The sequence below is a fragment of the Seriola aureovittata genome, chromosome 23 (genome assembly GCF_021018895.1).
Source record: "Seriola aureovittata isolate HTS-2021-v1 ecotype China chromosome 23, ASM2101889v1, whole genome shotgun sequence".
Taxonomy (NCBI): domain Eukaryota; kingdom Metazoa; phylum Chordata; class Actinopteri; order Carangiformes; family Carangidae; genus Seriola; species Seriola aureovittata.
Genome location: NC_079386.1, coordinates 19,537,276 through 19,557,803, shown reverse-complemented (window position 1 = coordinate 19,557,803; position 20,528 = coordinate 19,537,276). Strand labels below are relative to the sequence as shown.

The window sequence follows — 20,528 nt, the reverse complement described above, 5'->3', positions numbered from 1 at the left end:
ATTAAGGTTAGTGTAAGGAATGTAGAGCATGTGATTGATGTTAGCCACACGTTAACCATTATTCACCGGTGTGGTCTAGTTCCTGGACCATAAAGATCTTTAATTGCTCAAGTTTGTGATGATATGATTGATATTATAACCAGACCGAAGCTGTCACATTTTCTCTTTTCATTGGTGACAAAGTTGTTGATGTTGGTAAACATCAAAGTTGATACACAGAGCTCAAAACCTGAGAAATTAAAGCTCTTTATGGTCCAGGAATTAGACCACACCTGTGATGGTTAACATGATCATGTTTGGCTAACATCAGCCATGCTCTATATTCCTTAAAATAACCCTCATTTTACATTAACGTGAGCATAATTATTTTTATTAATGAAAGCTCTGGGTATCACCAATAATCCATAATTCATTTGTAATTTATATTTGAAATATATATGTAAATGTTGCTTTAAAACCAAAACGGAAAAAAATATAAGATGTCCTCTTTTTGGTTTTTGTCGATTCTTTTTATCATTATTTTATTTGAAATCAAAAACCAAATTTATATGCTTTAATTTTATGTTTAATTCTCAGTCGCATGGTCTATTCATTTTTTGTTTCCAAACAAAAAAACAGAAAATCCAAGTCCATTAGTTTCCCAAACCTGATGTCTTCAGCTGTCTATAAATGTTCTGTCAATCGACTAATTGATCAACCAGCTGATTCAGCTGCAGTTAAATTATATAATATATGTTTATTTGGTCAGAAGAAGTTGACGTCATGAAATTGTGATTTGAAAAAGTTATCTTCACTTACACACACACTCACACTCACACACACACACACACACACACACACACACACACACACACTCACACACACACATACACACACACACACACACACACACACACACACACACACACACACACACACACACACACACACGCACGCACACACACACACACACATTAGACTCAACATGAAAATGAAGCAACAAAGAGCCGAGTGGAGTTTCTGTTTTATTCACTGCAGTCAGACCACAGCTGGTCCACAAACACACACACACATACAAATACTCACATCTGCACGTTTAACACATGGTCGTCACACACACACACACACACACACACAGTTTGCTTCTGGCTGTGTTGTAGCCAGGGGTCAGAGGTCAGAGGTCATTAGTAGGATTGATGTCTACCTGTGTCTACCTCACCAGATCAGGTGTACATTTCCTTTGACTTAGTCTTTCATTAGTATAGTTCCAACATGAAGTCTCTGACTGACGGATCACGTGATCCTGGAGGTCGGAGGTCATGCAGGGTCAGCTCAGAGTTACCTGATGTGACATCACATAGGTCAAACAATGATGCAACGTTTATGCAGGCGGATTCAAGCTTCTCAAGGTTGCAAGTGGTTACGGTGGCAACAGACGTTCTGGAGGACAGAGGTTACCATGGTAATAGTACACAGAAACGTCTCTAACAGCCCAGTCCGCTGATGGAACCAATGCGGTCCATCTTCATCCCGAAGCATCCTCTTCCTCCCACCATCGACTTCCGGCTCCGCCTCCTCATCTTGGCCTGTCGCCGCAGGAAGTCGAGGAAGAACCGAGGGACCGCCTCCTGTTTGCCAACCAACCCCCCTGCAGCACCGTGACTCAAAGCCAACCCCCTGGAGGGAGACAGCGCAGAGGGGGCAGGGCGTCCGGCCGAGCCCTCAGTGACATCATCAGCAGTGGGCGGGGCCAAGATGAGAGAAGAGAGACGAGACCCGAACAGAGAGTGTAACACCTGAGGAGAGAGAGGTCACACTGTTAACCACTCTTACCTCTGTCTAATGATTCTTACAGTTCATCACCTGTTCATCATTTCCAACAGACCCCGCCCCTCCTGTACAGGCCCCGCCCTCCTATACAGGCCCCACCCCTCCTGTGTCTGTCATTTATTTGTCTCTCTGGGGTCATGTTTTGTCTCTTGTCTCCTGATGATGATGAAGAATGTGACAGTAATGGAACTCCAAAGGAAGATGATGATGATGATGATGATGATGATGATGATGATGATGATGAAGATGACGCAGGTAACTGATGAAGATGAAGATAAATTGAAGATGCCGAAAAGAAGCCAGAAGTGACAAAGATAAAGAAGAAAATAAGAAGATGATGATGACGACGACGCTGATGATGAAGATGATGAAGATGGTCTGCACAGACCTGTTTGTCATTTCGTTGAGGTGACAGTCTTGACTCCACTGCGATGGTGAGGAAGAGGAGGAGGAGAGGAACAAAAGGGGAGGAGGAGGATGAAGAAGCCATCTTGATTTGAAGGAAAAACAAGAAAAAAAAGATTAAACAAATATCACCATAGCAACGGGCTGTCCTGTGCTCTGATTGGTTGGAGGGTGTTGCGTCCTGCAGCTCCTCCTGCTGGTTGGAGGAATGAAGTCACATTCACGTGAGTGATAATAATAACCATCAGTCAGTGTAGGAACTCTGACATTTACATCAGAGATAAAGGAACAGCTGATGTTTGAGTCTCTGACTAATGACATCACACTGAATAACTAATGATCTAATTACATGACATCACACTGAATAACTAATGATCTAATTACATGACATCACACTGAATAACTAATGATCTAATTACATGACATCACACTGAATAACTAATGATCTAATTACATGACATCACACTGAATAACTAATGATCTAATTACATGACATCACACTGAATAACTAATGATCTAATTACATTACATCACACTGAATAACTAATGATCTAATTACATGACATCACACTGAATAACTAATGATCTAATTACATTACATCAGACTAAATAGAGATTATGGGACAAACTTGGATTATATTTGATTAGAATTAAAAACAAAAGGATTAAATCAGATTACACAGGATTGGATTTAAAAGCATGTAGATAAAAAAATTTGATTAGATTTAAATTAGATTATTAAATGAGATTAAATGATTTATATTTTTAGAATTATCAATCGGATTAAACTGGATGTTTCTAATGGGATTATATTTATTTTAAATGAATTAGATTCAATTATAGTTTTTAAAATTAGATTTCGTTGAAGTTTTATTAGATCAAATTCAATGTTTCTATATTTCTGAAACTACATTTATATTAGTGTAGAGATTAAATCATCTCAGACTTTATTGATCTGTGTGATCTGTTATAGATCTCTGTGATTATTGATCAGTGAAATTGATAAAACAGCAGAACTTACTGAGAGAAATAAGAAGAGAAATATTCCAAACAGAAAATCCAGATCAAGAAGAAAAATTCCAACAGACTCCAGAAGATCCTGCTGCTCGTCGCTCAGTCATGTGACCTGCTCAGACGTTTTCAATCTGAATGTTTTTCTCCAATAAAAGTGATTGATTATTGGCGTCAGATTAGAAAAGATGATCACGTCTTGATGTTTTTCTGAACAGTTTGTGTCTGTCCTGTGAGAGGACGGGTCTGTGTCGAGCTGCACACACACGCTTATATACAGCTGAGCGCTGTGATGTCACACATTCTTACTGCTGTCTCCCCCGACAACGCTCCCACACACACACACACACACACACACACACACACACATTCACCTCTTCACTTGTCATACACGTGAAAAGAAAAAGGCAAAAACACCTGAGTGATCATCAGGTCCTGGAGTCCTTGAGGATGTTCCAGGACCAGAAGACCTTGAGGACACTAAATGGTCCTTGAAGAGGTTCCAGGTTCTTGGTGTGTTGCTGTGGGTGGTTGAACAGGTTACCGTGGTCCTTGAGGAGTTTCAAGGACTTGAAGAGGCTGAAACAGGCTACAGAGGTTCCTGTGGTCCTTGAGGGAATTCAGGGTCCTTGAGAAAGTATCAGAGGCCTGGGAGGAGGGTAGGATGGTCCTTGAAGTGGTTCCAGGATAACTTGAGAAGGTTCTACAGTTCCTTTAGAAGACCTTGAAGACGTTCTCAGAGTTGTCCTTGAGAACATGGCAGAGGTCTGTGAGGAGACTAGGATGGTCCTTGAAGAGTCCTGGAGACTTTCTATGTGGGGCTCAAACAGTTATTGAAGAGTTCCAGGGGTCCTGTTGCTATGGTTACCTGCAGGTTAACACACCTGGAGCACTATCTGACAGCAGCATCATCTTCCTCATCCTCCAGCCAATCAGAGCGCAGTATTCTGTCTGCACTGAAAACTCTGTCTCCTCATGACCTCTGACCTCGGTCGTCCTGCCTACTCGTAAACCGTCACCACAGTGACCGGGTTGTCGATGGCAACTATTTCCTGAGGAAGGGGGCGGGGCTACAGAGGTTCACATGGTCGGAAGGATAGGTGTGTGTGTGTGTGTGTGTGTGTGTGTGTGTGTGTTTAATGACCCCCCGTTGTCTTTGTCCCACTCAGACAAAACCCCGCCCACCATTCAGCCTCCAACGTCATCGAGCCTGCACATAAAACACACACACACACACACCACACACACACACACACACACACACAACACACACACACACACTCACTCACACACACACACACACAAACACAGAGGGATAATAGCTCATCAATCACCTTATTAGAGAGAAAGAGGTCACTGATCACACACAGGTTATTATCCCTGTGTGTGTGTGTGTGTGTGTGTGAATGTGTGTGTGTGTGTGAGTGTGTGTGTGAGTGTGTGTGTATTGACGCACACAACATTCCTGCCCCCCCACAGCGACGCACACTCTGCCAACAACTTCCTCAAAAACCAGGTTAAACCAGACGGCTCCAGGACACCTTGAGGAGGTCCTGGAGGTGCTTGAATATCTTCCTGGAGTCTGTACAGAGCGCGGTGTCCAATCACAGTCAGGGATGGATGCCGACGACCTGAGAGCGGACATGTCTGTGGCTGTCAGGAAAGATTTGAACTTCCTGGAAAGTGAAGTGAAAGAGGTGAAGTCTGACGTCGTAAACAACACAGCGGCTCTTCGTTCTGACATCAATGATATAAATGCGACATGGAGGAAGGCCCGTCAGCGTGGTGGAGTGAGGTCACGGCGCTACAGACGACAGTGGCTGAACTTCAGACAGACGTGGCCAGTTTGAGGGAGAAAATGAGCATATTGAGAGTAGGATGCAGAGATGCAGAGATGTAATATTTGTATCGTGGGCGTTTCAGAGGAACCCGGCTCGTGTTCCAGCGCGGCGGCCTCTGCAGGAAACTTTGCATGTGGAGAAGGAAAGAAAAGCTAATGGACTTCACCACAGACAGGACTGTGTTGATGTAGTGCGCCGAGCCCAGGAACAAGGGTGAACCGATCACCGCCATCTTTCCAGAATACTGGGCGAAGCCCGAGCTGCTTTCACCGACGTCAGGAACCTGCTCCGAGGCCGGATGTCCCACACAGTCCCAGCCTGACGCCACGTCTCTGACAACAGGGACAACAGGGACAACAAGGAGTTCCTTACCGGAGACTCATGTATTCACCTCAGCTCAGCTCAGTTTAGTTTAGTTCAACAGTCAAGTTATTAATTTTAGGTTAAATTCAAACAGGTTGGGGCGTCGTGTAGCGTAGTGGTCTAAGCAGGCGCCCCATGTGTAGAGGCTACAGTCCTCGCTGCAGTCGGCCCCGGTTCGAATCCCGCATCGGACGGCCTTTCGCTGCATGTCATTCCCCCTCTCTCTGCCTCCCCGTTTCCTGTCACTCTCCACTGTGCTGTCCATTAAAGGCATAAAAAAAGCCCAAAAATATACTTTAAAAAAAAAAAATTCAAACAGGTTGTTTTTTCAGAGCGTCACTTCTCACGGCTGCTGCTCATCACCAGGCAACAGGCTGCGTTCAGCCCAGACTCCTCAACCTGTCAGCATTGACGTCACCAGCGTGTGTGTGTGTGTGTGTGTTGTGTGTGTGTGTGTGTGTGAGTGTGTGTGTGAGTGTGTGTGTATTGACGCACACAACATTCCTGCCCCCCCACAGCGACGCACACTCTGCCAACAACTTCCTCAAAAACCAGGTTAAACCAGACGGCTCCAGGACACCTTGAGGAGGTCCTGGAGGTGCTTGAATATCTTCCTGGAGTCTGTACAGAGCGCGGTGTCCAATCACAGTCAGGGATGGATGCCGACGACCTGAGAGCGGACATGTCTGTGGCTCTCAGAAGATTTGAACTTCCTGGAAAGTGAAGTGAAAGAGGTGAAGTCTGACGGCGTAAACAACACAGCGGCTCTTCGTTCTGACATCAATGATATAAATGCGACATGGAGGAAGGCCCGTCAGCGTGGTGGAGTGAGGTCACGGCGCTACAGACGACAGTGGCTGAACTTCAGACAGACGTGGCCAGTTTGAGGGAGAAAATGAGGATATTGAGAGTAGGATGCAGAGATGCAGAGATGCAGAGATGCAACACTTGTATCGTGGGCGTTTCAGAGGAACCCGGCTCGTGTTCCAGCGCGGCGGCCTCTGCAGGAAACTTTGCATGTGGAGAAGGAAAGAAAAGCTAATGGACTTCACCACAGACAGGACTGTGTTGATGTAGTGCGCCGAGCCCGGGAACAAGGGTGAACCGATCACCGCCATCTTTCCAGAATACTGGGCGAAGCCCGAGCTGCTTTCACCGACGTCAGGAACCTGCTCCGAGGCCGGATGTCCCACACAGTCCCAGCCCGGCGCCACGTCTCTGACAACAGGGACAACAGGGACAACAAGGAGTTCCTTACCGGAGACTCAAGATATGGACACATGTATACAGCTCAGCTCAGCTCAGCTCAGCTCAGCTCAGCTCAGCTCAGCTCAGCTCAGCTCAGCTCAGTTTAGTTTAGTTCAACAGTCAAGTTATTAATTTTAGGTTAAATTCAAACAGGTTGGGGCGTCGTGTAGCGTAGTGGTCTAAGCAGGCGCCCCATGTGTAGAGGCTACAGTCCTCGCTGCAGTCGGCCCCGGTTCGAATCCCGCATCGGACGGCCTTTCGCTGCATGTCATTCCCCCTCTCTCTGCCTCCCCGTTTCCTGTCACTCTCCACTGTGCTGTCCATTAAAGGCATAAAAAAAGCCCAAAAATATACTTTAAAAAAAAAAAATTCAAACAGGTTGTTTTTTCAGAGCGTCACTTCTCACGGCTGCTGCTCATCACCAGGCAACAGGCTGCGTTCAGCCCAGACTCCTCAACCTGTCAGCATTGACGTCACCAGCGTGTGTGTGTGTGTGTGTGTGTGTGAATAATGGAGTTGAGTGTGAGAAATCGTTGCTTCAGATGTTTGTTTGTTTTCATTCACAAAGAAGTTCAGATTAAATCCACGTCCAGTTTCTAAAGTTCCCTCTAACTTTCTGTTACATTATATATTTATTACATTATTATTTCCTCAGCAGCAGACACACACACACACACACACACACACAGTCAGCAGGTGTTCCTACAGTTTTGTGTGTTGTGTCATAAAGTTTTTGTTATGATCATGTTTCTCTTATTGTCAGACAAACATCTGTTTTACTGTGTGACACAGTCACTGCTGCAGTTTGTGTCTCTGGAACTTTAATCTGACGACATGAACCACACGTTGATCTGATTCAGTGTGACATCACTTCCTGATGATGTCATTATCTCCGATGTCCCTCCACAATAAATACATTTTGTGTCACCACTAAAATTAAAGAAACATATATTAAAGTTCTACATAATATAATAAACATCCAACAAATGGATTTCTCAGCTTTTGTAATAATGATCCAGAATCCTTGATGCGTTTATTCTGCTGATGTAAACACCTCGACTCGTTAGACACTGTGTGCACAATTATTAGGCAAGTCAGTATTTTGACTATATCATCATTTTTATGCTTATGCAACTCCAAGCTAAACCTGAATGCTTATTGGATTTAAGCATATCAGGTGATGTGTATTTGTGTAATGAGGGAGGGCGTGGCCTAAAGAGAGGTGTGCATAATTATTAGGCAGGTTCTTTTCCTCAGACGAAAAGGAGATTTAACGGACTCTGAAAGGTCAAAAGTCGTAAGAAGCCTTTCAGAGGGAGGCAGCACTCTTGAAATTGATAAACACACATATTGGGGCGTGATCACCGAACCCTCAAACGTTTCGTTGCTAATAATCAATCAGGTCGTGAACGTGAAGCTTCCAGGAAGCATCATCCTCCAGGACTGCAACACTACAAGGTGTTCAGTGCTGACACATGGCCGAGGTAAGGGAGGCTGAAATCCAACCACCATTAAACAAGACACATAAGTTGAAAGGTCAAGACTGAGCCAAGGATTATCTGAAGACAGATTTATCAAAGGTTTTACGGACTGATGAGATGAGCGTGACTCTGGACGGACCAGATGGATCCGTGGTGGATCAGTGACGGGCACAGAGCTCCACCTCCAATCAGACGCCAGCGAGGTGGAGGTGGGGAACTGGGACGGGCTGGTATTATTAAGGATGAGCTAGTTGGACCTTTTGGGGTTGAAGATGGAATCAACTCCCAAACCTACTGCCAGTTTTTAGAAGACACTTTTGAGTTGTTTGTTTTTCTCACTTTAACAGATGGAAATAAAAAAGGTTTTCTTTTAGTTGCATGATAATTCTGCACAAATGGATTTTCTCCTTAAATATTCAGATTTGAGGTTTATTAACATTTAGGATTGACCGAAGCAGTGTATGTGTTCAACAATAAATATAAACTATGGGATGTAAAGATATCATTACATATTATGAAAATTATAATTATGACATTAAATTCATTGTTAAGTTGATGATCCTTTATGGTCAATTTCATATTGATAAATAGAGAGTAACAAAAACATAAAAACTCTTACTAATTAAACCTTATTAATAAAAAGTCCTGAGACTTTAGAATGAATCTTTAAAGAGGAATAATATGGTATATATTTATTTATATATTCTGTAGTTAGTTGTGTCGATTTGCCTTTTATATAATCTCTTCATTATATTTGAATGTTCCCGTCCTCGTATTTATTTCACTAAAGAAAAGAGAGAGACACGTTTGTTGGAGTCGGCGTCACAGAGAGACAGACGCTTTGTTCTTCGCTCTTTATTGAATCTTTGTGTTTTATATAGAAAACATCATGAATGGAATTATAACTAGGAAGGCGGGGTCAAACCCACTGTGACCTCTGACCTCTCACCCCCAGCTGCAGGGAGGAGGGGTTTCAGGGGTCATCAGATGTCAGTTGGTTGTCACGGCGACAGAGAGGAAGGCAGGATGGAGCTTTAGTGGATCTTTGGGTGGCGGAAGTCTTTGCCGGCGAACTTGGCCTTGTCTCCGAGCTCCTCCTCGATCCTGGAGGTCAGAGGTCAAATCACATGAGGGCTTTTACTTTGGAAACCAAAGGTCTGTGCTTTTACTTTGGAAAATAATCAGACAAAAATGACAGGAAGTTCTCACCTCATCAGCTGGTTGTATTTGGCCAGACGCTCTGACCTGCAGGGAGCACCGGTCTTAATCTGAGAGAGAGAGACAGGTAGAGAGAGAGAGACAGGTGTATTAGTGACTCAGACACTGTGAGAAGACATTTGTCATCCATGGAGTGATCGACCTGACCCTCATCCTACCTATCTACCTGTGTGTCTGTCTGTCCACCTGTCTCACTGTCCACCTGTGTGTGTGTGTGTGTCTGTCTATCTGTGTGTCTGTCTGTCCACCTGTCTCACTGTCCACCTGTGTGTGTGTGTGTGTGTCTGTCCACCTGTCTCACTGTCCACCTGTGTGTGTGTGTGTGTGTGTGTGTGTGTCTGTCTACCTGTCCGGTGCAGAGTCCGACCACCAGGTCTGAGATGAAGGTGTCCTCAGTCTCTCCGGAGCGATGGCTGACCATCACACCCCAACCACTGGTCTGAGCCAGCTTACACCTGAGAGACAGACAGGTGGGGGGGGGGTTAATTCAATTGACTTAAGAGTAAAATTAAATTGACAGACAGACAGACAGACAGGCAGACAGACAGACAGAGAAACAGACAGACAGACAGACAGGCAGGCAGAGAGACAGGCAGAGAGACAGACAGGCAGACAGGCAGACAGACAGACAGACAGGCAGACAGACAGGCAGACAGACAGACAGAGAAACAGACAGACAGACGGACAGGTAGACAGATAGACAGACCGGCAGGCAGACAGACAGACAGAGAAACAGACAGACAGGCAGAGAGACAGGCAGGCAGACAGGCAGACAGACAGACAGACAGGCAGATAGACAGACAGACAGGCAGGCAGGCAGACAGGCAGACAGACAGACAGAGAAACAGACAGACAGACAGGCAGACAGACAGACAGACAGACAGACAGACAGACAGACAGACAGACAGACAGAGAGACAGACAGACAGACAGACAGACAGACAGGCAGACAGACAGACAGACAGACAGACAGACAGAGAGACAGACAGACAGACAGACAGGCAGACAGACAGACAGACAGACAGACAGACAGACAGACAGACAGACAGAGAGACAGACAGACAGACAGACAGACAGGCAGACAGACAGACAGGCAGAGAGACAGACAGAGAAACAGACAGACAGGCAGACAGACAGGCAGGCAGACATACAGACAGACAGAGAAACAGACAGACAGGCAGACAGACAGACAGGCAGACAGACAGACAGGCAGACAGACAGACAGGTGTCTTACGCCTTGATGGACTCGGTCACGGAGCCGATCTGGTTGACCTTGAGCAGCAGACAGTTGCAGGCCTTCTTGTCCACGGCCTGCTGGATCCTCTTGGGGTTGGTCACAGTCAGGTCGTCTCCTACGATCTGATTGGTTGAAAGCACAGCGATGAGTCACTTTGAGGTCCGTGTAGTCACAAGGAAAAGAGGAGTAATCACGAGCGTCTCACCTGGATGTCAGTGGAGGCGGTGAACTTGGCCCAGTGCTCCCAGTCGTCCTGGTCAAATGGATCCTCAATGGACTGGACTGAAGACAGAGGAATGTTCCGGTTACAGCAGTGATCAATACAACGTCCACTGGACCACTCACATGTTGTCTCATGTATAATATTCTGGTTATCAATATTTAAATAGTTCCCAGAGACATCTGTTGTTCATATGTCCACGCTGGTGTCTACAGGAGAAACTCCATTCAGATCAATGATCAATATCTCGTCAGAATGACATGCACACTTAATGAGTTATTATGAGTTATACAGTGTGTGACATCACTGATCGGCTCTGAATGACCTCATCATGATGCTGTCTATTGTTTATGATTCATTCTAACTTTTTAATATTGCATGGGAGTCTATGGAGGCTCATTAGGTCCCTTTGTGTTTATAAATCAGCAGCTGTTCCAGTCACTGATCAATAACATCACCATGACGACATGTACAGTGTTTAGGTTGTGTACTACGATGCACTGATTCTATCGCAGCATCACAGAGGAGGCTCAGGGCCAGTCAGTGAATTAAAGTCAGAATGAGCGTTGTTACCGGGGTAACCCTTGATGAAGCTGCGGTACAGATCTCCCAGCTTCTCTCCGCTGATGTGTCTGGCCGGGTCGTCGGGGGACTTGAAGTCCAGGTCGTACTTCCCGTTGCGGTAGAACTCGGAGGCCGCCACGTCCATGCCGATGATGATCTTGTCGGGGTATCCGGCCTTCTCGATGGCCGTCTTCAGCAGCTCCAGAGCTGGGGGGGGGGGGGGGGGGGGGTAAATGTATTGTCATTTTTGGTTTCAGCAATAATATAAATTTTACTTTGATTCGAAGGGTCGCAGCAGAAGTGGTTTTCACCAGTTTCCAGAAAAACTTGTGTGTGAGAACATTATCTGGGTTTATCATATTATATATATATTTATAATTTCACGATCAGTTGCAGCTGTTTATTATTTCATTTATAATTTGTAACATTGAAGTTGGTTATTTACAGCTGTTCGGTTCCCACCTGCTGTAGTTTGCAGGGGGACAGGTGTGACTGTGACGCATATTATTTACATGATCGTGCTGTAAAAACATCGACATGTTGTGAATCAGAGAGACAGACAGGTGCATGTCTCACCCTCATTGTTCTCCAGGATGTTGGGGGCGAAGCCGCCCTCGTCTCCCACGTTGGTGGCGTCTTTGCCGTACTTCGCCTTGATCACGTTCTTCAGGTTGTGGTAAACCTGAGCGCACACACACACACACACACACACACACACACACACACACGAGGCAGTTAGACAGGTGTGTTTGATCATGAACACACACACTGGATGTGAACGAGCAGCACCTCAGCTCCGATCCTCATGGCCTCGTGGAAGTTCGACGCTCCGACAGGAAGAATCATGAACTCCTGCATCGCCAGTTTGTTTCCAGCGTGGCTTCCTCCGTTGATGACGTTAAAGGCCTGGAGAGGAAACACTGGTTACTTTAACTAGTCCACTGACTAACCCACCAGCCTGTAACCAGCTTCACTTGTGGTTAATTAGCCCACAGTCTTTATTAGCTTCAGTGACAGAGTTAGCGACCAGTAGCCAGGTCCATGTGGACAAGGACGAGCTGGTTGTTAGCCCCTCCCACCCCCACCCCCACCCCCTGAGGCCCCTCCCACTCACAGGAACAGGAAGAATGACGTCCTTGTGTCCGGCGAGGTCGGCGATGTGGCGGTAGAGAGGAACTCCCTTCTCCTTTGCTCCGGCCTTACAGACGGCCAGCGACACGCCCAGGATGGCGTTAGCACCGAACTTAGCTGAGAGAGAGACGGGTCAGAGAGAGAGACGGGTCAGAGAGAGAGACGGGTCAGAGAGAGAGAGATGGGTCAGAGAGAGAGAGATGGGTCAGAGAGAGAGAGACAGGTCAGAGAGAGAGAGACGGGTCAGACAGAGAGACGGGTCAGAGAGAGAGACGGGTCAGAGAGAGAGACGGGTCAGAGTGAGAGACAGACAGGTCAGAGAGAGAGACGGGTCAGAGACAGAGACAGGTCAGAGAGAGAGAGACGGGTCAGAGAGAGAGACGGGTCAGAGACAGAGACAGGTCAGAGAGAGAGACGGGTCAGAGAGAGAGACAGGTCAGAGTGAGAGAGAGACAGGTCAGAGTGAGAGAGAGACAGGTCAGAGTGAGAGAGAGACAGGTCAGAGAGAGAGACGGGTCAGAGACAGAGACAGGTCAGAGAGAGAGATGGGTCAGAGAGAGAGAGACAGGTCAGAGTGAGAGAGAGACAGGTCAGAGAGAGAGACAGGTCAGAGTGAGAGAGAGACGGGTCAGAGAGAGAGACAGGTCAGAGTGAGAGACAGACAGGTCAGAGAGAGAGACAGGTCAGAGACAGACAGGTCCTTACATTTGTTCTCAGTTCCGTCCAACTCCAACATGAACTTGTCGATCTTCTCCTGCTCAACAACACTGAATTTCTGGAAAGACACAGGAAGAGACAGAAACAGGTAGAGAGAGAGACAGGTAGAGAGAGAGACAGGTTAGTGTTCAGGCCTGTAGCCCCCCCCCCCCCGTGATTGGATCACTCTGACGTCCTGTAGTTACCTTCTCCAGCAGCTTGGGGGCGATGTCCTTGTTTATATGACCCACAGCCTTCAGAGTTCCTGCAGACAGACAGACAGACAGACAGACAGACAGACAGACAGACAGTCAGACAGACAGACAGTCAATCCACACGCACACATCTAAGACCTTCCAGGACCTTCCAGGACCTTCCAGGACCAGCCTGGAAAAGTCAAACCTGCGTCCTACCTTTGCCCAGGTAACGGGACTTGTCTCCGTCACGGAGCTCAAGGGCCTCATGGACTCCAGTGGACGCACCGCTGGGGACAGCTGCCCTGAAGTGACCTGAGAGACAGACAGGCAGACAGACAGACAGGTTTAGTATGTTATACAGAGACAGTAGAAGAACAGACTCAGACTCTGATTGGACGATGGAGGATCTGGTCTCACCCTTGGCGGTCCACAGGTCCACCTCCACTGTGGGGTTTCCTCTGGAGTCCAGAATCTCCCGGGCGTGAATCTTAGTGATGGACATCCTGACTGAGGGAGGGACACAGAGGATCAGAGGTCTGTGAGGACCGGACCGGACCCTGTCCTACACGGGTCCTGTCCTCGGATCAGGGGACCCGTCTAAGGCTCGTTAGAGCGGGACAGAAACCGTCCCTGGGATAATGACAGGGACCCAGACCAAAACCCTGTCCTACGAGTCTCAGGACCCAGTCCAAGCACGTTCAGGACCCTGTTCTGTGACAGAACCTGGTCCTGGAGTCACTGGAACAGGATCACGAGGACAGACCAGGACCCGGTCCAGATGTCTCTGTCCCACAGTTAGAGACAAAAACTAGAAGAAGAAAAATCTTTTTCTTCCTGTGACCTTCAAAATAAAAACCAACACTCCTGAACCAGAGGTCAAACTGTGTGTGTGTGTGTGTGTGTGTGTGTGTGTGTGTGTGTGTGTGTGTGTGTGTGTGTGTGTCTCTGTGTGTGTGTGTGTGTGTGTGTGTCAGACCTGCTGCAGAGATCCTGTGTAACGCCATGATGCCTCCATGACAGCAGGCAACAAGCTCTGTCCCCTCTCAGACCACGCCCACCCCCTCCCGCACAGCCAATCACAAAGCTGCTCTCATGACAGGCGGCTAATGGGACCAAGAGGAGAGAGGGAGATACCATTCTGGTGCCAGAGGGGGGGGGGTCCTCCAGAGAGAGTTATTAATACAGTAAGGCTGGTGAGTAAAACCCTCTGACCTTTCTCCTGACCTTTCTACACAGGTCATGACTTCCTCCTGTCCATTATAGAGTTACAGTACACACACACACACACACACACACACACACTTATGTTCATGTTCTTGACATTTGCAGATGTATTTGTGACTGATATCAGCCTCTTCACACGCTCTGATACTGAACCACACGACCTCAGTGTGAGTGACTGTAACACACTGTCAGTGTCACAGATGCATGCTGGGAGCTACGGTCTGCTACTCTGTGAATGGCTGCAGCTAAAGATCAATTATTTTTACCATCGATCAATCAACAAATATCTGCTCAGTAAGAAACGCTGCCACAGTTCAACAAATAAATACAGAAATAAATAAACAAATGAACAAATACAGAAATAAATAAACAGATAAATAAACGCACGGAGAAGGAAATACTGAGCAGACGCAGTAAACTTTCACACTTGAGAAGCTGGAGATTTTTCTCTTTGTAAAATGACACATTATGAAGATGGCTGCTGATTTATCAACTGATCTTTTCTGCTGCACTTAAACACAACGCAGCAATTCATCATATTCACAAGCGTTTCATATGTTTGAGCTTGAACATGTGAAGCAGCTGCAGATGGATCAGTCCTGTCCTGCTCTGTGCACCACAGCAAAGACTGAGCCACGTTCTTTAATGTCCATCACACATACAGGAAGTATTAGTGTCAGTGTCTTCAGTACTTGTAGTACTATACGTGTTAGTGTGTTTAAGATATAGAGCATATGTTTAGCAGTAGCTGTAGCAGCTTTAGCATCGTTACTGTGTCATCAGTACAATACACAGTAACAGTAAGCAGTATGAGCACAAGTAGCAGCAGTGCTAACAATATGAGTGTATTAGAAGTATCAGTGTGTTAGCCGCAGCTAACTGCTGCTGTGTCTGCGTGTGTTATGTAATTATGTGTGTGTGTGTGTGTGTGTGTGTGTGTGTGTAAAAGGTCAAGCATGCCAGCAGAACAACAGCTGAGTGGTTACAGTCCACCTGAAACCACATGTGGCCTTTACAAAGACTTTACTGTACAAACATGACGCAACAACTGGACGTACGATCTACAACACAACATACAAACTACTGCTAATAGTGCTGCTAACACCACAGCTAACACTACAGCTAACACCACTGCTAACACCACAGCTAACACTACAGCTAACACCACTGCTAACACCACAGCTAACACTACAGCTAACACCACTGCTAACACCACAGCTAACACCACAGCTAACACTACAGCTAACACTACAGCTAACACCACAGCTAACAACACTGCTAACACCACAGCTAACACTACAGCTAACACCACAGCTAACACTACAGCTAACACCACAGCTAACACCACAGCTAACACCACAGCTAACACCACAGCTAACACTACAGCTAACACCACAGCTGACACCACAGCTAACACTACAGCTAACACCACAGCTAACACTAAAACCACTGCTAACTGCTGTGCTATAATGTAATGTAATGTGAGGCTGCAGTTTGTGTAGTTGTCAGATTAGCGTCTGCAGGTCGTCCATGTTCCACCTGTTCCTCAGTGTTTCTCTGGGACCTGACTCAGTGAATCAGTCAGTCAGTCACAGGCTGGTTATAGAAACAGAAAACAGTTTCCCTGTGTAATGTATCGTGACCTGGTGAAATGCCCAGTACAGGTGTGTCCTCTCAGGTGTCCTGGGACAGGACATAGTTCTGGGTGGGATCAAGACTTCTCTGTTTGCATCTCATTAAGTTAATCTGAGGACACTTTATCCATGACATAATCATCACGTCTGGTTCTTCGGTTTTAATTTACTATTTTAACGTGTGTGTGTGTGTGTGTGTGTGTGTGTGTTTTATATTGACTTGTGTGTCTTTTCTTAATGACTTCTCTGTCTTTTGTGAAGCACTTTGAATTGCCTTGAATGTCCTAAAATAAACTGGCCTGTGGACAGATGTGGACAGATGTTGTAACATCAGATATATAAGATTAAATCACCATAGATACACTCTATACATTTCACAGATGAAGCCCTTCACTGTCTGTCTGTCTGTCTGTCTCTCTCTCTCTCTCTCTGTCTGTCTGTCTGCCTGCCTGTCTGTCTGCCTGCCTGTCTGCCTGCCTGCCTGTCTGTCTGTCTCTCTCTGTCTGTCTGTCTGTCTGTCTCTCTCTCTCTGTCTGTCTGTCTGTCTCTCTCTCTCTCTCTCTCTCTGCCTGTCTGTCTGTCTGCCTGCCTGTCTGTCTCTCTCTCTCTGTCTGTCTGTCTGCCTGTCTGTCTGCCTGCCTCTCTGTCTGTCTGTCTGTCTCTCTCTCTCTCTCTCTCTGCCTGTCTGTCTCTCTCTCTCTCTCTGCCTGTCTGTCTGTCTCTCTCTCTCTGCCTGCCTGTCTGCCTGTCTGTCTGTCTGTCTGTCTCTCTCTCTCTCTCTCTCTCTGTCTGTCTGTCTGCCTGCCTGTCTGTCTGCCTGCCTCTCTGTCTGCCTGCCTCTCTGTCTGCCTGTCTGTCTGTCTGCCTGCCTGTCTGTCTGGACTTTGTTCCCTCTGTGTTTGTCAGATTTCAGCAGCTCGGCTCTTCAGCACTTTGACCTTGAAGCTGCTGAAAGTCGAAGACCTGAAGGTTTGTTTTTGTCTTTTGCTTCAGATGAAGAATCAAAAACTCAACATCTGTGGAAAATGAACATCTGCCAACATGAGATTTGACACATCACCCAGCACTCTGGACTTCCTCTGAAAACTGCTGCAAACTGAACTAGACTTTCAAAATAAAAGAGGGGAATGAATCAGGTTTCTAGACCAGAACAAGAACCTGGAAACAAACAGGAAACAGATTCAGATGAAAAAAAAAAAACTAACTCAGCAGTTGATTCAAAAAATGACCAACCAGAGCGGAGAGCTCACACCTGTTTCAGCCTACCTGAGTTGTGTTGTTAGAGAAGAAAAGGGGGTGTCGTCTTTGGCCGTCTGTCCGTCTGACTGTCCGACTGACGTGGAAAGTGTCCGTCCGTCACGCTGCAGGGTTTTTATAGACGCTCCCTGGCAGAGGGAGGAGGCTGGGTGGAGGCTGGGTGGAGGCAGGGTGGAGGCAGGGAGCGTCTGCATGGGGCAGGACTGCAGCAAACAGAAAAACCTGCAGCACAAAGCGCTGACACAGACAAGGCTCTGATACTAAAATAACACAAAATCCTCATGTACTTCTTATTGGGACACAACATGGAAATAACAGCAACTCTTTTACTGTGTGCATGTTTTTGTGGTTGTTTTTTTGTCTCTATGTAGCTGTTTTAGTGGAAGAAGTTATTTATTTTATTTTATTCTTATTGTGTTGACAATATTTCATACATTGTGACAGCAGTGTTAGCAGTAAGAGAGGTAGCATTAGCAAAAACAGAAGCAGTGTTAGCAGGGTTAGCAAGAGTTTCAGGAGTTTTAGTTGCAGAGTTAGCAGGGTTAGCAGTGTTAGCAGGGTTAGCAGGGTTAGCAGGGTTAGCAGAGTTAGTGGATTGGTAATATTAGATGTTATATTAACCGTATTAACAAAAAGTTCTAGAAGTATTGGTTGTAGCAATATTAGCATAGTAGCATCAGAATTTACTCTTGTAGCAGTAGTTGTAGCATGTTAACAGCACCAGTATATTAGCAGTAGCTGTATCAGTATTAGCAACATCAGTGTATTAGCAGTGAGTAATGGTAGCAGTATTATCAGTATGCTATAGCAGTATCAGTGTATTAGTACTGCAGTAATGGCAGCAGTATTATCAGTATGCTATAGCAGTATCAGTGTATTAGTACTGCAGTAATGGCAGCAGTATTATCAGTATGCTATAGCAGTATCAGTGTATTAGTACTGCAGTAATTGTTGTGATAGTCGTGTAGTTCAGTAGCAGTAGTTTCTTCTCATGTTTCTCCTCCATTGTGGTTTCTGCTATTTACTTAAATATTACTTCATTTTTCAGTATTTTCTTCCTCAAACTTCTGAATGTGTCTGAGAAATTAAACTTTGATTAATGACTTACATCACAGATCTGCTTCTTTAAATAAAATACAGATGAGAGTGGAGTAATCTCACTGTAGGTTACTGCAGTCACGCAGGAATCCTCCTTCCTCTGCAGGAAGATCATGGAAAATTCATGTAGGAAACTTCATCTATATGAATGAGAAATAAATAAAAGAACACTGAACACCACAGAAATAGTGTCATAATATTAAATACATGTTTTCTGTCATGCTGTATGAATGTCAGTGGGCTGAATCAAACTGGTGTGAACTAGTGTGACGGTCCCTAACTCACAGAGAGAAGGTCAAAGTTCATCTAAAGGGGAAATGTGAGACCGGCTCAGCATTCACTGCAAAGGGCAGTAACCCCAACACACACACACATACACACACACACACACACACACACCCACACACGCACTTACACAAGACACCTTACCCTTTACACTCACCTTTAACTATACCTCACACACACACACACACACTGAGTACACACACTGTGGCCTGTTCAGTGTCCCTGTAGCCTTTACTGCAGGCTAAATATAACTGCACATGACTTTAGGGTGTGGGGCTGTGTGTGTGTGTGTGTGTGGGGGGGGGGGTCATCATCTAATTTTATATATACAGTACTGTTTTATATTGAATAATGTTTTTCTGTTACTGTACTACACTGTATATATCCTCTGCTCTGCTCCACTGTCAACAGGCTGCTGTGTCAATAAAGCTCATTTGAATGTGAGACACACAGTGTACTTTGTTGTATTTGTTCACTTCAGTGATTCCTGCATCCACACGTCACATGGTCTCTGCACCGCAGCAGCAGTGACAGGAAACGCAGACTGACAGTTCACTGTAAAATCCAATCTGTTATCATTACTTAAAAACAGCATGCAAACCGATTACACTTCACAAATCAAGTCAAGAGAACTAGGTATTGTAAGTTGTACTAACTAATGCTTCTTTAGTAGAGTACACTTAAGAGTGTACTTGATAACTTACTTTAGATGTACTCTCGATTTAGTAAAGACTACTCAGAATTACCATTTTAATCTACTAAATTATTGCATGTGAGATTTACTCTGTGTCTAGTCCAGACAACACACTTATCTAAGTTGGACTAATTTATGTGACATTCTCTGTAACTTATTATTTCTAACTTATATTTCCTTGAACAGCAATCTGACTTACTTGCTAAAACCATGCAAACCGATTGCACTGAAAAAAGCAAGTACGTGTTACTACGGTAACCTAAGTGCTTCAAATATCTATAAAATAATCTCCTAAAAATAATCCAAGTTACAGTTCCAACAAAACAAATCAAGCTAATAACACAGTTGAAAATTCAATTCTATCCATTTTTTTATTTTTCTTCCTTTTATATCAACACGTCAACAAAACATTCAATTGTTGACTTTCCAGCATCAGAATCGTTTCGGAACAAAAATGATTTTGAGGTTCTTATTTTAAAGAGTGAGGTAACGGTAAGACAAGCTTAAAGGGATAGTTCAACATTATTGAAAATTGGCCTATTGCCGTAATCACTATAATCTTATGAGCAGGTACGTTACCTGTAACTGTCAGTGCGTGCTCTAGTGGACAACTCGTAGCTCGTAGCTCGTAGCTCGTAGCTCGTAGCTTGCACATTCACATTCTAACTCAACAGGAGATTTTTAAGACTTTGGTGGGAGTTTGCTGACCCTTTCCTTCCACCAGAATCTATATCGATCTAAAAAGGCATTGAGGCATTTGTGCTTTATCTGACAGTAGAGAGAGAGCAGGTGACGAACCCCAGCTGCTGTGGACGTCTCTACCAGGTGAACTACCTGACAAACCCGACGCATCTGCATTTAAAACTTCAGGATCAAGGCTGTGTCCTTACGGCAGCGACGCTGGGTTTGACTCAAA

General features: G+C 45.4%; 2 protein-coding genes across 4 annotated transcripts; both read right to left on the bottom strand.

Annotated features, from left to right (window-relative positions):
* Window positions 1-1,014: 1,014 nt before the first annotated feature.
* nppcl2 (natriuretic peptide C-like 2) lies at window positions 1,015-3,527 on the bottom strand. Of its 2 annotated transcripts, XM_056369059.1 has the most exons (3): window positions 3,236-3,527; window positions 2,198-2,299; window positions 1,015-1,775 (listed from the first exon to the last, which is right to left on the bottom strand). In XM_056369059.1, exons 2-3 carry the CDS (start codon window positions 2,297-2,299, stop codon window positions 1,464-1,466), a joined length of 414 nt encoding a protein of 137 aa, XP_056225034.1. In that variant the 5' UTR covers window positions 3,236-3,527; the 3' UTR covers window positions 1,015-1,463. The 2 variants fall into 2 exon arrangements, with proteins under 2 accessions (XP_056225034.1, XP_056225035.1); XM_056369060.1 differs by lacking the exon at window positions 3,236-3,527 and having other exon boundaries at window positions 2,198-2,724.
* A 5,470-nt stretch (window positions 3,528-8,997) lies between these two features.
* On the bottom strand, window positions 8,998-17,695 carry eno3 (enolase 3, (beta, muscle)). 2 transcript variants are annotated; one of them, XM_056368939.1, is made up of 14 exons: window positions 17,545-17,693; window positions 13,838-13,927; window positions 13,637-13,732; window positions 13,430-13,488; window positions 13,233-13,302; window positions 12,511-12,644; window positions 12,186-12,302; window positions 11,973-12,078; window positions 11,406-11,603; window positions 10,818-10,894; window positions 10,610-10,734; window positions 9,723-9,831; window positions 9,368-9,426; window positions 8,998-9,262 (listed from the first exon to the last, which is right to left on the bottom strand). In XM_056368939.1, the coding sequence occupies exons 2-14, from the start codon at window positions 13,920-13,922 to the stop codon at window positions 9,193-9,195; spliced, it is 1,305 nt and encodes a 434-aa protein (XP_056224914.1). In that variant the 5' UTR covers window positions 13,923-13,927; window positions 17,545-17,693; the 3' UTR covers window positions 8,998-9,192. The 2 variants fall into 2 exon arrangements, with proteins under 2 accessions (XP_056224914.1, XP_056224915.1); XM_056368940.1 differs by lacking the exon at window positions 8,998-9,262 and having other exon boundaries at window positions 9,385-9,640; window positions 9,685-9,831; window positions 17,545-17,695.
* Window positions 17,696-20,528: the final 2,833 nt, after the last annotated feature.